The following is an 18,499-nucleotide window of genomic DNA, read 5'->3' on the forward strand; positions in this document are numbered from 1 at the left end:
GTGGCATGGCACAAAGGAAAACAAAGCTAAGGCCAATGATTTTTAAATAATCTAAAACTTTTAAAATGATTTATGTCCTTAGAACAGCTCTCTTAAGTAAACAGTTCAATTAATGCAGGCCTGGGTTTCATAAATTTTATTCATGAGTCCATTGTTTGTAATGTACACATACTATATAATTATTTACCTGATGCTTTTCTTTAAATGGACTCACTCTTATGCTCAAAGGTTTTATTTAAAAGGAAAACATTCTATCCCTTTGGCAAGATAAAGCAAGAATCATTTGTGATACTTATATAAACAAGAAAACAAAGGAGCAGCAGTAAGTTTGAATTTTGAATAAAGTAAAAAATAGGACAAAAGTAAACAAATCTGTTCAACTTACAAAAGTAGCTGAGTTATCCTATGAAATGAATGCAACTATTTATGATCAGTATAAGGGAAAGGATTATTTGGTATGACTTTGCATAAAGATGAAGATGAGGTTCTGTATCAATAAGACATTTTTGTTTTGTAGTTTTGATGTTAACTGAACCCAAAAATCCTACCTTACATGAGTCTGAGAAATTTCAAGTTTGACTGTACTTTTTTAAATGCACAGCCAAAACCATGACAGTTAAAACATATCTGTCACAACCAAAGCCATCTCGCATACTATCAGCTACATACATTCCATACTTGGGAAACAATTATCTGCATTATTGAAAGTGAGAAAATGAAACTAGATAATGGAAACAATTTCATCTAAATTTTTTCCCTTTGAATGTTTTCAGACCCTAAACCCCCTCCCCCCCACGCCACACACACATATATTAAACCTTCCTCTCTCTGGATACAGAGATCTATATATTATATAAATATAAAATAATAATTATAATAATTATATTCATATTTTAACATGGGCCATTGAACTCTGAAAATACACTAGTATTTACAAGTATTGATTGTGTGGTATTATATGCCCATAACTATTAAATTATTTTTCTTTAAGTTTATACAGTCCTTAGTTTGTGAGAGTAAGTTTTTGCAGAAGATGCCCTAAGAATAGCCAAACACAACTATTTTCCCAACGTTACACTGGAACAGTCAAAATTCATTTGAAAATTGATGCATAGCTCCCAAGTACCACCACTCTCAATCTCTGTCTATATTGCCCTAAACCAAAATTTAACTTATTATACTATAATATATATATTAATATATATATTGGTTACCGTGTTTCTTTGCTTTTCATTGAGTCTCCAGACAATGGATACTGTTTAATCATCAGGACTTCTTTGGGTACTAAAAAGTCTCTTAAATACAAAGAGTTGAACTTTTCTAATTAGGATTATTATATCTCAGTGAAGATTATTAGGAAATTAAGCATATAGAGATCTGTCCCTCAGTTAACAGTTAACCACTGTTAACATCTTAATGTACTTTGAATTTTTATAAAAATATAACATTATATATAATGTAATTTTCAGCTTTTTGATTTGTAATTATATCATTTTCTGCAAAGTCAGGGATTCTCTGATCTCTCTCTTTTTGGTTGTTTTCGTTTTGTTTTGTTTTTTACATGGGCAGGCACCAGGATGCAATCCCGGGTCTCCAGCATGGCAGGCAAGAACTCTGCCACTGAGCCACCATTGCCCGCTCTGATCTCATTTTTAATGAATAAATAACATCCAATAGACATACCTTACCATGGTGTTTTTCTCACTGTCACAGTGGACCAGTGAGTCATGAAATCCATTTAAAACTTTGTTTTTGTCTTTACACAGAATAGAATAGAATGGAATAGAAAAGAAAATGTCTGTGAATTACATGTGTTAAGACTTAAGTTTTGCTCCATGAAGATCTGGTTTCAGATATACATATAAACACAGTGATACACGTGTATTTCTAATTGTAGGCTATGATAAAAAAAAGTCTGTAAGCCTCTGCATTACATTATTTAACTCTTCTCCTTTTGATCAACATTTGTATTGTTTTCAATTTTTCAGTAGTATAAGTCTACAGTGAACATTCCTTTATATAAATCATTGTGTATAATTCTTATATATCACCAGGAAAGATTCCTAGAAGTGAATCTCTAGTTCAAACAACATGGACTTTTTTTAGCCTCTGAATTGCATTTTGCCAAACTGCTGGGAATATTTTCTTGAGGGAGATACAATCTTGACCAAATCTGTTTGCCATTTTTCATTTTTTTATAAACCTGTAAGGTAATAAGACATGGTAAATATTTATTTCAAATTGTACACACAAAAAAATACACAATGAAAAGTAAGCCTCCTTCCCACCTTTGACTCCTGTTTCTCTCTCCCGAGGCAGCCACCAATACTCATAGGTATTATTCCAAACACACTCTGCATTTCCAAGACTGAATGTATGGGTATATACATGTAGGTGGTAGAAAACTATCTCTTCAATTTTCACACAAGTGGCAGCATATTCTATGTGGTAATCTGGCCTGGAGTCATCATTTAAGCTCCCAGTTAGGGTTCATGAAACATGAAGGCATACAGAATGGAATATTATGTGAGTAAAAGATGTACTATGTGAAAATTCCCCAGGAAGACCCTATCAGCCTCTCATGTCATATATATGAACTGTATACCTCCACCTATCTTGCATGAAGTTTGTTCAAATTGCAGAGAGTATTGTGGCTGAATTAAAAGAATCAAGCAACACCCTCTTTGTAAAAGATCAAGAATCTTTATAAAGCAATTTCAAAAGAGAATCTCATTATATGTAAATAATTTCATCAAGAGAGTAAGTCACAGTCTTTGTATGTATATGATTTTTCTATGAAAGATTACTGCTCAAGACCAATCTTAGGTTTATGCTAAAGTTCCCTTTTGTGTGTGTGTGTGTGGCAATTGGACATTAAATTTATGAAATATGTTATAAAATTAGAATATGAAATCTTAGTAACTCTTTTCCTTTTCTACAGAACTGGCAAGGGAACTGAATTTTTCAGTGGATGAAATCAATCAAATACGTGTGGAAAATCCAAATTCTTTAATTTCTCAAAGCTTCATGTTATTAAAAAAATGGGTTACCAGAGATGGAAAAAATGCTACAAGTATGCTGAAATTATATTACTATAACTTTCATAACTGCATATATCCAAAATTTTAGATAAGCCTTTTGTTAGCGTCATGCAAATACTATTCTGAATTTTATGTAATTTTAAATATATTATCAAAAAATTAAATCAGAGTAATCATAAAGTAATAACAAATCTTCTGAAATTTTAATTGTTTAATTTAGTTCCAATATTTTATACTTTAGATTTTTGAAACCTTTTCAGAAAGCAAGTAGTAGATATTTGTTGTATTTTGTCTGTAGTCCTTAGTGATTTTCAAAAATGAAAAAATGATTCTAGTTCTTAAATCATGGGACAGTCACCAGAAACACTCTGAAGCCACTGTTAATGACTGGAGGTGGACAGGCAGGGAAATAAGCGGGAATGATAGGATCAAATTGGAAGACAAATCATTTCATTCAGCTTGGTCTGTGGAGGCAGAGAATTCTCTAGTATCATTTGGAATTACTTTGTTTTGTCTTGATAGATAGTGAGGGGTGCTATACTGTCTGGTGAGTGCCAACCCATGATGATGTTGAGTAAGTTATTGTGGGCTTGCCGATGTTAGCCTGACCACAGTAACTCATTAAATGTTGAGCATCAATGCTCACCTTCCATGCGGGAGATGTGGGTTTGATTCCTGGACCATGAACCAAAAAAAAATGTTAAACAGATATCTGGGTGAGCTATTTTGACATCTTTAAGAGAAAGGAACTTGTTTAAAATAGTTTGAGGCCCCTATGCTCTGTTATAATGACACCTCTATGCTCTGTTATAATAAGGATAATGCTGCTGTCATTGCATATGGCTTCATAAAATGATTCTTAAGACTCTAGAAATGTCTCCTTGCAGCAGTGAGAGTTCTGAGCTCTTGCATAGTGATACCGCAGAGCTGAAGTAGACAGGAGCTAAAATGATAGAAAGGTCACAAAAGCCATGCTTTTGTGTGGATATTGCACTGACTGGAAGAAAATAAATTTTTATTTGGGTTTTCAACTTTTTTTCTCTCCTCTTCAGCTGATGCCTTAACTTCCGTCTTGACAAAAATTAATCGAATAGATATAGTGACTCTACTAGAAGGACCAATATTTGATTATGGAAATATTTCAGGCACCAGAAGTTTTGCAGATGAGAACAATGTTTTCCATGACCCTGTTGATGGTAATTGAATTTAGTGTTCATGTTTATTTAATCATTTTCTTATACTGAAAGTGCAATAAGACAAGGGAGTCATTTAAAATCAACTAAATTGTGATTTGCTTGACTTAATTTCTCATTTTCACAGCATTTACTCTGCCAGAGTTTGCAAATAAACACTGATATCAGAGCTAACTTGGTAAATGTCTCTGTTATATAAAAATATAAATAATGAGATAGAAAAATATAAGCTATCTGAGTTAAAATTTCAAATATTTTATATAACCAAATGGAAGAAGATTTAGTATCTAGAGAACACATTGATTTTGTCATTTTTAATTTTTATATTAACTAATAAAACTAGTGATCACTTTTACTTATATAAGTAAAAGCTTTTGAGTCATTTTTACCAAGTAAGCAAGATACTGGATCAAGTTTGTACCTATAGTATACAAGTTCTTAAGGTAAAATGATGAATTACTATTCAGTGACCAAATAGTAAAGTGTGAACTGAAAAAATCTAATTTATCAATCAAATGAGGGGTTTATCTAGCATCATTTTAACTTCATATGTTGCCATTTATTCTTTGGAAAAATCCTACTTGATTTATCCTACATAAATGACAGCACAATTTCTAACTTAAGGAGCATAAATGTTATCACTAGCATAATAATAATTCCTCTTATGCTAGCTTTATTTATATAATAATGTTTTCATCTTTCCTTCATTGGGCTTTCTTCATCAAAGTATTAAGAAAACATAATAAATATCCTATTATGTTTTTCAAGATGTTCTTGTCTTACCTTCACAAGTGGAAATTATTCCTACAAATTAATTTTGAGTAAGCAATGTTGATGATTGAACAGAGGCAGGAAAAGAAGGGATATCTTTCAGCCTTTCCAAGTTTTGAAAAAATGGTGATTTTCCATTTTTAAACTGGCAAAATTAAACTACCAAGAGACAATAACTTCTATTTTCTGTACATGTTCTGTGGCAGAAGATCTTACATTCTTAGAAAGTTTCTGCCTTCTAAAGTTAAATGTCAACAGAAAATCAAAGCATACCTTGTTATCCTATAATATAAACACGATGGCTAATAATGTCAAAAGTGGTTTCTTTTTAAGCTTATAAACACCATAGGGCCTTGAAAAAATGCTCTCAAAGGCTTTGTGTTTTATGTGAGGCCCTATATTGATAATCAAACTTTTTTCTGCACTAGATAAATATTTAGACCAATGTTACCCCAGATTCTAAATTATTGCCAAGTCATAATTTATAGATTCATTTAATATTCTTTACTGGGAAATTTTTTTAAAGAAAAGCGCCTCTAATAAAAATGATCACCAGAAAACAATGGAAGTCTTCAATGCACTGAAAAGCTGTGTTTAACATTTTAAAATTAGAATATCATTAAAATAAATGCACAAAAGGTTTTGTTCCTACATTTTAATAGTTTATTTTCCTAGTTTAAAAAATTCTTAGGGAAACTTAGGAATGTATGTGTAATGTAAATTTCACTTATGCTGGCTATAAATCTCAGGCCAACTTTCAACAAGATTGTTTTATAGATATGTAACTGAAAAATGTTCACTTACCTATAGCAAGTTGAGTTTACCAACAAAAAAATCAAGTTGGTATTTGCCTTGGATTGATGAAAATTAGCTTTTGTTTTGTAGACCAATAATTCAGAAAGTGTGCTCCACTGCTTTTTTTTTCCTGTCTCTCCTCTTCTTCAAACTCTTGTGGAACTTCCTTTCCTCACCATGACCAGACTATTTTTTACTTTTCTCTCTGCTGAAGCAGAAAAATATTTCCTTAGTCCTGCAGCAATGTTTAAATTAAAGAACTGCTCCCTCCTTCCCCTTTGTGTAGGCTGGTTAAGAAGTCTCCACGTTTCATATCATGAATATTCAGTGCTCTTTGAAAATGGTTTTCCTCCTGTCTCTGTTGTGTATATCTTTTTTTCCCTCTGTATTTGATTTTGGATTCTGACTGGATACCCATCACCAAGTTCACCAAGACTTCCATATACACCAAACTGTTTCATCTCTGTCATATTACGATACCTGAATACTTTACATGGAATCTTTTCTGCTTTGTCTCTGCTTTATAAATCTGTTTCCTAATATCTTTTTAGATTTTTTTCCCAGTGCCACTGCTCTAAAATCTAATAATCATTTCTTTTGAAAGATTAAGTTCATTTTTCTTTGCTATAAAATTTCATTTGAAATAAGTAAAAATTAGAGTTGGGTTGCATTGCTTAATGTACAGATTTTAAAATAAGTTATAATTATTTTCAAAAATGGTTTTCTTGTGGTTTGCTGTATTCAGTTCACCACAAAATGGATTTTGCATGCTAAAAGAAGATAATAAATTTGGCCATGGAATAAATGTATTTTATATGATGACAGCTAACTGTATATTGGATTAAATTAGTCTGCTTATTTAAATTAGTCTGCTTATTTAAGTCACTGTATTGAAATTACCAAAATTGGTAGAAATAATCAGTACCTTAATTCATTAGTATTCTATTTTATTGTAGTTTGCACTAGGCTTTTTATTTCATTGTATTACATTTAATTGAACTAAACCAATGAATTTACCAACATTGTTTTGTGATTCATCATACATTTTCATACCTGATACAATTTTAATCATTCCATGTGTTTTTGTTTGATGGTCTCTCTAATTCATTCCAGTCAGTCCAAATGTACTGTCTTCCATAGGTTACCCTTCCCTTCAAATGGAACTGGAAACCCCCACAGGGTTGCACTACACACCACCTACCCCTTTCCAGCAAGATGATAATTTTAGTGATATCTCTAGCATAGAGTCTCCCCTTAGAACCCCCAGTAGACTGAGTGATGGGCTAGTGCCTTCCCAGGGAAACACAGAACATTCAGCAGATGGACCTCCAGTTGTAATTGCAGAAGACACTTCCTTAGAAGACAGCAAACTCGAAGACTCAATGCCTTTAACAGAAATGCCCGAAGCAGTGGATGTAGATGAGAGCCAATTGCAGGATGTGTATCTGAGTGAGTATCCTCCACACCTCGGAAGTTTGGCTGGGGTCCCAAAAGATGTTAAACCAGCACAGCCATTGAGACAGACTAGAAAAGTGGGAGTAAGCTCTGAGCAGCAGGAGAAAGGAAAATCTGGTCCTGATGAGGAGATGACGGAAGAAAAACTTAAATCTCTATTTGAGGACATTCAACTTGAAGAAGGAGTAGAGTCTGAGGAGATGACAGAAGAAAAAGTAAAGGCTATTCTTAAAGGTGTTCAGCAAGCAGAACGGGAAATGTCTTCAATTACAGGTTGGCAGAACGAGACATCATGTGGAAACCTAGAGTCCCTCGCTCAAGCCAGAAGAATAACTAGTGGGTTACTAGATCGACTGGATGACAGGTATGGCTCTACGGAAAAGGAAAGTTTAAGGGTTTCTTTAAATATATATTCTCTTTACAATGATCTTTTTTCTAAATTACCATTCTAGTTTGGGGATAATTCCTGCTTTAAAGATTTATTTATTATGCTAATTGAAAGAAGGAAAGTTACTTTATAATTCTCAGAACAACTGAGAGCTTGATATAAAATGCAGAGAATTTAATATACTGGCCAAAGATTTATATGTTCCCTTTATTTTTTCATTCCCTTACCTTAGAAGACAACTCTTTTCCAGTTTATTATTCATCATATTATTATTTTCCTGTAACCAGTAATTGGCATTCATTTCAAAATAATGTAATAAATAAAAGTCTAAGTCTTTTAAATATTTCTATTGTTTACTGACTGCAAACATAAATATGCTCATTACAAAATTTGAAAATGCAAATGAAAAAATCAGTATAACCCCATCACCTAGCAATAATTATTATTAACATTTTGGTGTATTTCCCTTCCGTACACCTTTAAAAAAATATTTTCATTAGGCAAGTTTTGAGTTTACAGAATAATCATGCATAAAATACAGGATTCCTATACATTGCCCCACCACTGACACTTGCATTGGTGAAGAAAATTTGTTATAACGGATAGCACTTTTTTGTAATTCTATTTTTTTAACAGTAATTACATTTGTTAACATTGATGAAAGTTTATTAAAGTAGTAGTATTCACTGTTGTCCACAGTTTACTTTGGGTTTTTTTCCCCATACTCCCAGCCTAATATTATTTTTTCATGCATGTCATTATTTTATTACTCATCTACCCATACAGTGGATAAAATCACATACATTTGATTTTACAATCACATGGTCACAAGATGAAGGGTATACAGTTATACAATCATCAAAAATCAAGTCTACTAGATTTTAGATATTTCCTTCTGGCTATTCTAATACACTAGAAAGTAAAAAGAAGTATCTATATAATGAGATACACTTTATGTATCTTTCCTTAGTTTTTTCAACATGAATATTATTTTACAACATTAGAAACATACAGTGCATATAATTCTTTACTCCAAATAATATTGCCATGACAGAAATTTTGTTTCTAACCCAGATAATTCTGATTGTCATTGGCCCCACTTTAAAGTAGTGAGAGTTGAGTCTGCCATTGGTTCAAATCCTACCATCATCAGGTATGCCCTTTGAGACCTCAAATGTGTTTCAATGCTCTAAGAACATCCCTTTAATATCTTTAAAAATAAGAATACAGCTCCTTATAGCAAACAGTTTTACGGCTTGGAAAAGAAAGCATTGTAGCATTCCTACCATATGGCTAGTACAAATAACAGTCTCTCAGTAAATTAATCATTACTTTTATTTATGCAAACATCAGAATATATATATTTTTTACTTCAGTAGCAACTAGTGATAAACTCAGATGAGATGCAAGAGAACTAAAGTTATTTCATAACTATAATATTTTCATATTGCTGATAAGCTTTTTCATCAATAGACATTTCCAAAGAGAGAATTCATAAGGTTTCCAAAGAGGAGTTTACAAAAATTTTGAAGTTTGGCAGCATCAATGAATTCTATGTATAGCATACCTAAGGGAGTAACGCAAAGAAGACAAATAGTATTAATTTTGATGTCTATTTTCAGAAATAGTCACATAATTTATAGTTGCATATCAGGAAATACAGGTCTGTATAGGAAAGGTGTTCATTATTATTAAAATGGCCAAAATCCCTTGTTTTATATAGGTTCTGCCAGTGAATTACATAGAAAAAAATGACAACGCATCATTTTGTCCCACAGAAGTAAGAGAACAGCAGTAGCCTTGCTTCTGGTATGAGCATATATAAAATAATAACACAGTCAAGTAGTGTGGCTGGAGAATGGAAATTTAAACAGTATGCTGGGACCGTTTGATCCTGCACTTGCAGAATACGGTGTGCTGTTGATATCTTTTTTTTTTTTTAATGAATGTGTTTAGATAATCAATTTGATTTAAAAGAATGTATATATACATACAGACACCACACAATAAACGTATATTATATACGTTTATATATATTATATCAGTTTTTGCCTTCAGATTTCTATAGCTAATAAGGAAAGACGCTAAAAAGAATACACAAGCTACAAAATAAAAAAAAAAGTCTATCCTAAAACTAGTAAAAATTGAAGTCAGTTTAGAAGAAAGTATGAAAGAGAAAGATTTTTAATAGTTAAAAGGAAAACTGCCCTTTAAATAGACGCAAAGGATGTGCAATAACACTGCTCAACAGAGGGAGAAGGTAGTAGTCAGGAGTGGAGAAAGATGGGATTCTCAATTATTATGGTCAGAAAAGAATCACTGCAGGATTTGCAATTGAAAACATACAAAGAAATGGAATTTGAGGTTCTTGGAAATGGCAGAGTTTCCATTGAAGCCTCATTCTGTTCCTTGTCAATTTTTTTCCATTGGCGACATAAGGACATTCTGAAATATTTCCTCTTAAATCGGTGTGTTTAGAACTCGAGGTATGTTCGTGAACCTCTCAGTATCATTTTTCAAGTGCCAAATAGATATAGCACCTTAATTTAAAAAAATTAAAATGTCAGCATAACTATCCGCGTAAGAAAGTGGATGTGGGGGATGTCTGGAGCCTGTGTAGGTCATCCTTACCCAAACCCATGATAGCTCCTCAGTTGACATCCGGTGGCCAAATATTTCATACTTTTCTATTTTATGCCTTCAAATGTCTACATTGTTTATTACCTATAGTTTAAAACATTGTTATTAAAAATTTAGAGCTTCTGAAGCCACAGTCAGCCAAATATGGCCAATGTAAATTGCACGTTTTATCTTTTGCAGGCCTGACCAGTGTAGGGATTCTATTACCTCATATCTTAAAGGAGAACCTGGAAAATTTGAAGCAAATGGAAGCCATGCAGAAGTCACTTCAGAAGCAAAGACAAAATCTTACTTTCCAGAATCCCAAAATGATGTAGGAAAACACAGTGCTAAGGAAATTCTAAAACCAAAAATACACGGATCTGGTCATGTTGAGGAACCAGCATCACCACTAGTAGCTTATCAGAAATCTCTGGAAGAAACCAGCAAGCTCATACTAGAAGAGCCTAAACCCTGTGTGCCTGTCAGTATGAAAAAGATGAGTAGGACTTCACCTGCAGATGGCAAACCACGGCTTAACCTCCATGAAGAAGAGGGGTCCAATGGGTCTGAGCAAAAGGTATGTCTTCTGGTTATCCAGTGTCTTCTCATTTAAATTGATGTTTCTGATGCTTTACTTTGTTTAATTAATCTCATGTCACTGGACTCAAGTTTTTCGGACTATTTCTAAATTATAGATATGTGAAGTTGTAGCACTAATGATGGGGGTAAAGAAAGTACTAAGTAAAATGTATGCCATTTCATCATGCTTTCATTCCTGATGAAGATAGGGATAGGAATAAGCATCTCTAGTCATTGTTTGGGAAAGAAAAGAACCATAGAAATGTTAAGTAACTAGCTTAAGGCCCAATATTACTTTTGTCTGGGATATAGGTTTCCTAGCCCCTAATCCAGTCTTCTTTCTTATGGAAGGCGAATAGTACTTCTGATCCTCTCTGGACCTTTTGTACAATGTAAAGAATCTATAGCATCTGACCCATATTGGAGTTGTAAGGATTTTTTGGTCCTGAAAAGTACAGTGTTTTAAAAATTGAGAAAAGATACAATTAACAAGCCTAAACTGAGGTGGGTATAAGCCAGTATTGGGTAACAACAGTTAGAAATGTAAAGTTAGAAGTATCATTTCTTATCATTTCTATATCTAAATTAACAATTGTCTTAACATTTGTTTTCAACAATTTTAAAACTTTACTGTGATGAAATAAATTGCTTGCTCTTTGTATTATGATATCATCTAATAGATTACTTGTTAAATTCTTTGACATTTGCCATATTTAGTTACTTTTAAATTTTTAAACTAAAAATAAGCTCTACTACATTTTTTTATTGCTTTTCAATCTCTCAAAATTTATATCTTTTCATGGACTCTCAATACAGATTGAGAGTTATACATCTTTGGAATAGCACTTGTAGTTTTCCCTAAAACTATGTAGTTTACTTAAGATCTTCTGCAGTGTCTTGGATGGAAAAACAAATCTTTTCTAAAATAATGAGTCCATGATTAATGTGAGGTTTAGAAAAACTTATAGTCAACTCCCAGTAGTTCAGGGGCTCATCATCAGCTTTGTCACTAATCATATCCTTTCCTTTTCCCTTCTGCAGGCTATCTTTTGACTGTTTTCCTGCTTTTAGCAGGGAAAGTGAGAGGAAATAAAACTCTAATAATTGTATTTATTTTTTGTGTTAGTTGCTTTAAGATTTGGTGAAGGCAGTCATTAAATGAACAGAAGATTCTTTTAAGATGTCATTTAAGGGGGTGCAAGGGTAGTTCAGTGGTAGACTCCTTACCTGCTAGGGGGGAAATGTGGATTCGATTCCCAGCCTATGCACTTCCCCAAACAACAAAACAAACAAAAAAATTCAACAACTGCAATAATGGGATACTCATATGGAAAAAGAATGAAATGTGACCCCTACCATACAACATACAAAAATTAAAAAAAGATATCATTTAAAATATAGGATTCTCATACCAACCCCATAACCAACACCTTGCACTGGTATGGAACATTTGTTAGAAGTGATGAAAGCACGTTTTTATAATTATCCTATTAACTACAGTCCATGCTTTAAGTTTGGTTTCACTATTTGTGGACTGTAGTACCATGGGTTTTATGTGTGATTGTTTTTTTAAAAAAAAAAAGATGTTTACACATACAATTACTGTATCATCACCAGCAATCATTAACTGAATCAGTTCTTTTTTTTTTCTTTTATGATTTACTGTTTGAGTCTTTCTCAGGCTTTCATTAACTTCCTTCCTGACTAGTGTGGTTTGAATATTAATTTCTGATTTGGGGTTGACTCTTAGTATATTTGAACAGTATGAGTTTGAATGGAATATTCCCTTTTAAAATGCTGTGTGCTGAGAATGTTCCCTTTTAAAATGATCCCACAAAAAAATCAGAAGAAGCAATAACGTAGTGATGTTTTAACTGTGAAGATTTATTTTGCAAAAGCCTATTCAAAGAATAATCATCAGAGAAGTCTTGAAAGCAAATTAGAATGTAAATATAAATTTAAATACTGGTATGTGAGTTCGTGTGACTACATATTGGCCATTGGGGAACCAGACAGAAGTCATAGAGTTTGAAAACAAAGGTCTTAACCTTGAATGGAATCTTAGCTGGGTACACCAGTAATAAAGAATTACTATTAGAAAATATTTTCAAATTTTCTTATGAGTTTGTGCCTTTGGTATTGGGTATCAATAGTCCCACCCAATGCATAAAAGTTTCATTACCATAAAAATTCATATGGAGTTAAAGCTTTGGGGAGATAGGAGTCTCATCTCACAAGAAATCCAAAGATGTTCAGGATGTGTCTTTTGTAGCTAGACCATAGTACAAAAGCAACCAACTAGGTCATCTCATGTAAGAAGTCAGAAAACAGCCCCCTTTTTGTCCCCTAAACAATTAGGTCAAAAGTCCCGGTGCGGCTCTTACACGGATGGCTGCCTGCTGTTACAAGGTAAAAATCTGCTATTTTCACCTTTTCCATGCAGTGACCCATGGCAAGGAATGATGAGAAAATCCCATCTAGTGTCCTAGGTTTTCCCTCTGCCACTTCCTTGAGAGTTCTCTAAAAGGAATCCTGATCTAAGTACTACCATCTTCTTTACCCTTCCCATAGGATTGGCAGAGACTCCAAGGAGAAAGTGGAAACTGAAACACTGGCCTAATGACTACTTTTTCCTTATCTAAGAGGCTGGTCTTAGATGATTCTTGGTAGGATTATGAGATAACTGACATCTAGGTTTTTTTATTAGTGTTTGTATAACATATAGTCTGCTTTTGAATTTTCCCTTTGCCTCCTCAAACCCAGAAATTCTTTTATTTTGGCCATATGAATTTGTCTTGCCTTTTTCTGCCTTTTTGAGCTATTGCAAATCCTCCTTTCACAATACTTGGATCATTCTAGAGTGTCCTTAATTTACAAAATGTCCTTTTCTAAAAAATTTTAAAATAATAAGGAATTTAAAAGTCAATATTTTTGGAAGGAGTAAAAAATTTGAAAACTATTTCCTTTGAAACCCATATTATTTAGTGGGATGTTTTGTTCAGATGACAATTCCTACAAAGTCAAGGCTGATATTACTGTAATATTTAAAAATAGTTCTCATATCCCTTTGTGAAAAGATGACCTTCTTAACTACTCACTAACATTTCACAAGCCATTTTATATAACACCATACCTCCTGTAGCAGTTTTATTTGTTTTAATAGCCATTCATTTTTCCAATGGTGTTGGTTTCAATTTCTATCTCCAGGACTATTAGATTTGGGCTAACTAGTAAACTTAGAAAATAAAATGCCAGAATTGTTTTCAGAATCCCACAATTAAAATTTAGAAATAAACCAAAAACCATTCAATGAATACCCTGCACCATGGCCTTTAAGTAGAAGCAAAATATTTTCCCTTTGAATTAGGAACTGTTTGCCACGTATATTTCCTTATTCCTATCCTTACTGCCTAAGAATTAATATTTTGTGCAATTATTATATATCCATATTCTTGTCTTTGAAATGATGTTCTATCCTAATTTCATGTCAGTACTTTTAAAAATGCCTGAAGCTTTATGTTTTATATAATTCATTCAATTATTTGATTAAAATTTTACTGAGTACCAGTTATGTACTAACTAGTTACCAATTATGCTGATAAAAATCTGGTGATACAAATATTTATACTAATATAAATTCTTTACTTTTTACAAAGTTCAAAATACCTTTTGATTAAGTTGTCAGATCTGACCAAAATGTCATAAAAATCAGAAATAATATGCCACTATATAGGTCAAAACAAATGAGGCCCAACCACCAAGGCTATACATTCAAGTCAAATGAATATAGATTCAAAACTAACTTTAAAATGAATATTCATGCTTCTGTAAATGCTAGTTTCATATAGTTTCTGATGCCTAAAAGGCTCTATAGTTGTTTTTTAATCACTTATAATTTAATTACTTGATCTTTACCGCAATATATATGTGTGTGTGTGTGTGTGTGTATTGATGCACATACACAACAGAGAAAGAGAAATTTAATTTAGACTCCTACCCAAAAATTTTCTTTCACTTAAAATGTTTTTAAGATGCTCACAAATATACATCATAATTTTCTTGAGGAGGCAAAAAAGAAAAAACCAAACAAGTAAAAGTAATTCTTTCCTGATTTCCCTTCTCAGAATGTCTTTTATTTTAAATATGATAGTAAAATTATACTACAAATGCATTTATCAGGACTTGAAAGAGTGTGAGAGCGAATCAAGCTCAGAGGAAGAACGGAGAGTCACTACCCAAGTTACTCGCCGGCGTTTGATTATAAAGGTATCTGGAGCTGGATCATTATGGAGCATAGCTATATTATTAGAAATTCCTTTCTCATAATTTTGAAACTTCAGCATGCTTTATAAATGGCTCTGTATATGTTTCTCTGCACATTTGTCAGCTTATAAACAACCACTTAAAAAAGGCCATGTTGCATGATAGTAAGTGTTCTGTCTAGGCCTGTGTTTGACATTTGGCAGCTGAAATTTTATCTGAGAATTCTTGGCATTTGTTTCCTGCTTTCCTTGGAGAAGTGTTATATGTGTGAACAAAGATTCTATCTAGTGAGAGAGTAGTTCATATAAAATGAAATGTTCAATTGAAACCTCAGAGGCTGTAATGAGGTATGAAGTAACATAAAGAAGAAAGAATGAATTAAAAAGTTCCCATTCCTCAGTCTCAAATTCCTACTCTTAAATGAAAACCGGTTCTTCAATATCAATTAGTGGCTGAGAATTTGGGGTTATAGCCTTCAAGGAATGGATGTGATGTGATGCAGGACAAGCAAAAAACATCTGAACTATTTTTTTAACTTGACTAATGCAGAAAAAAAAAAATCAGGCTGCATTTTTAAGTATAAGAAGCAATTTTTACTGGACATGAAAAACAGTTCCTACCCTGTTACCACATGTTGAAAAGTGTATGAATATATTCTCCTGATTTTCTCACGTAAGTCTTTCGAAGCACTGACCTCATGCATGCCTAGGTCCAGAAGAATGCTTTGTGCAATCTGTGCGTTTCTTCTTTACACCACCTATAGAGAGCTCTTTCTTGATGTTAGAATAGTTGCGCATACAAAACTAGGAAGCCATTTTTCAATGCACAGAACTTGAATGTGGTCTAAATAACTTCAAACTGCTTGCTTGGTTTCATTTCTCTGGAGATAAAAAAAGAAAGGAAATACCTATTGAGACACCATTTATCAAATTTATCAACCAAGCCCAAAGTATCATGAGACCTTACAAAGAGCAGAGAAGTTAGCGTAGGTGTTCAAAACATCTTAATCCTGCTGCTACTTGTACTTTCATGAAGATCAGATGAAAGGAGAGAAGAAAGTTCTTCAAATCTGCTCTAGATTATTTTTCTGAGTCTGTGGAAACATTAGAGAAGAAACCCTGAGCACAATAGAATATTCTTAAGATAAAGTATGAATCACTTCTTTGAAAATTCCACATAGGCAAGCCAAGTTACTTATTGGTGTCTACCATATTTGCACATAGTTAACCTACAATCTATAAAATACTTATAATCAGTCACCTTTCACATGTTCCCTGTAATTAGGGGCAAAATACTTAATTTGGTTTTTCTAAAGTTGTTAAAGCATACCCTTTTCTCAGGCTTTGCTATTACCATAACCAATATCTCCAAGAAATGATATTTTAAAGTGAAACATCTAAAAAACAGCATACCAAGAACACTGTTTTGTAACTTGCTTTTTATGATTAATATATGCTGTATCTATCTAGCATCAAAATCCACCTCATCCCTTTATAATAGCTTCCCATTATAGAAGTTGACTCTCCTTTATATAGAACAGAATTAAATTGTGTTTAATTCTGCCAAAGTGGGGGTGGGGGGCAGAGTGGTAAAAGATAAAGAAATTTTTCTTTGAAGAAGACAAAAACAAAATAATAACATTAAAAAATTCCCTAGTCAGTGAGGGCGTTTTTGGGGGGGCGTCTTCTTGAATTCTAGGCATGCATCAACAAGTTAGCTTTTAAGTAATTTTTTTAGCTTTTAATAACTTTATTACAGTGAGTTATTCATGTATTTGATCTTAATATGTGATTAATAATATGTGTATAATATATTAATGTGTTTATTAAGAGCTTAGGTTTAAAAGAACAAAATATACTATAATGTTAAAGAGTGTGTAATCTGCCCAGCTCTCTACTTCTTGACATTAGTGTAATTTTAGGGAGGTTGACTGAATGGATTCAGAGAATGGGTTTTGTAATAGGGAAGAAGATTGTATAAACAATCTTTGAAAAATCATCTTTTATATGTGACTGAGAAACTGAAAGCTAAAGGATATCTGTAATTATAATTGGAAGCTATAAGAAAAAACTATATGAATTACATATATGGAATTATTTCTGTTAAATGTTTTTCTGTAGAGTTGTGGGCAGTTGAAAAGACTCACATGACCATTGCTTTTCTCTTTACTGCATATGTTGGTATCTTTCTAAGATAAAAGCTCAGAGAACTGCAGTAGTTTACTGTAAGTATGTAAATCTCTTCCAGAACATGAAATGAGAATTTAGGACCAGAATGGGTCACCAAGACTAAAATCATTCCTTTTCCTAGATGACAAAACCTAGCCTTGGTGATGAGTTTATTTACTTAAAATCATACAGCTGGCAAGTGACAGCTCTAGGACCAGAACCTAATCCTTAGCCCTCTAGTGAAGTGCCATCTATATCTGCTCTTTCCATGATACTATGTTCTTTCTCTTCCAGAACAAATGAAAAAAAGGAATACCTTTTATTAGACTAAAGTAGGCATTTGGCCATTCAGACCTTTCCAGTGGTATAGAAGAGGGCAGCATTGGGCTGTCATTCCTGGAAACTCTATTAGGTTGGGAGTACTGGGAATTTAACCTGCTTAATGGAGATTATCCAACCCTGAACTGTACTACCATATTTATATTGTTTGCCATAGTATTCCCCCTAGCACATTCAATCTCAGAGCTGAAAACAACTTAGGGATTGTTCCAGCCTTCCCTCCCAAAGTTAGTTTTGGCCAGAACGTGCCTTCTAAGGGAAGCAGTAGCTGTGCACAGGATTTCATTACCACGTATGTGAGAAAATTTGTCTTCTCGGCCATTAATTGTATAAGAAATGGGGTGAAATTGTAATCCTATGATTTTTCTCTCTTTAAATTCATATGTGGATTCATTTTAAAAGAAATTTTATTTTAAAATCTTTAATATATTCAAATCCATGTGAAATGCATCAAACTAACAAATTCCTGATTTCTTTTGGGATTTTTAAATGCTATTAGCATATTTATTCATTTCTATATTTGATGATAATATAGTAGCTTCAAATGCTTGGAAGCAATTTAAGTATATTAACCCGTCCTTTGCACTTGTTTACATGATTTGCTTAGCAAATCCATTAACTGCAAAGGTAAAGACTTTAAACCAACTCAGACAAACTATTGCAAGGCCTTGTTAATACTCAAATAACTGAATTTTTACCATATGGTTCAACTGTATTTTTAGTTCTATTTTTGAACTTTCATACTTTCTAAATAAGTGTGTATCTGTATGTTTTCCCAAAATCAGGCAATTAGAAAGAATGTAAAGTTCTTCTTGCCCATTCTATTTCCAAAAGGCAATAACTGTAACCATTACTCACATGTGTGAGATTTGTTTTTATAAACAA

At 32.9% G+C, this 18,499-nt stretch overlaps 1 protein-coding gene and 1 long non-coding RNA gene across 30 annotated transcripts in view; one reads left to right on the plus strand and one right to left on the minus strand.

Moving 5' to 3' along the window:
* The window catches only part of ANK3 (ankyrin 3), a 715,267-nt gene that overhangs the window by 675,025 nt on the left and 21,743 nt on the right, over nt 1–18,499 (plus strand). For 19 of the 28 annotated variants that reach the window (XM_077125230.1, XM_077125228.1, XM_077125227.1 and 16 more), the window contains 6 exons: nt 2,942–3,073; nt 4,094–4,237; nt 6,941–7,619; nt 10,464–10,842; nt 13,203–13,253; nt 15,024–15,110. In XM_077125230.1, coding sequence (XP_076981345.1) covers nt 2,942–3,073; nt 4,094–4,237; nt 6,941–7,619; nt 10,464–10,842; nt 13,203–13,253; nt 15,024–15,110 — 1,472 coding nt within the window. The remainder of the gene's footprint in view (nt 1–2,941; nt 3,074–4,093; nt 4,238–6,940; nt 7,620–10,463; nt 10,843–13,202; nt 13,254–15,023; nt 15,111–18,499) is intronic. The other 9 variants (XM_077125245.1, XM_077125247.1, XM_077125249.1 and 6 more) reach the window with 4 other exon arrangements.
* Nucleotides 955–18,499, minus strand: part of LOC143653876 (uncharacterized) — a 104,020-nt gene continuing 86,475 nt past the window's right edge. The window contains exons 3-6 of one of the 2 annotated variants that reach the window (XR_013161584.1): nt 16,074–16,200; nt 15,802–15,987; nt 5,810–6,005; nt 955–2,203 (exon numbers count right to left, since the gene is read on the minus strand). This is a non-coding gene — a long non-coding RNA (uncharacterized LOC143653876). Of the gene's footprint in view, nt 2,204–5,809; nt 6,009–15,801; nt 15,988–16,073; nt 16,201–18,499 lie in introns of both variants that reach the window. The other variant, XR_013161583.1, reaches the window with a different exon arrangement.

This window comes from Tamandua tetradactyla, chromosome 13 (genome assembly GCF_023851605.1).
Source record: "Tamandua tetradactyla isolate mTamTet1 chromosome 13, mTamTet1.pri, whole genome shotgun sequence".
Taxonomy (NCBI): Eukaryota; Metazoa; Chordata; class Mammalia; order Pilosa; family Myrmecophagidae; genus Tamandua; species Tamandua tetradactyla.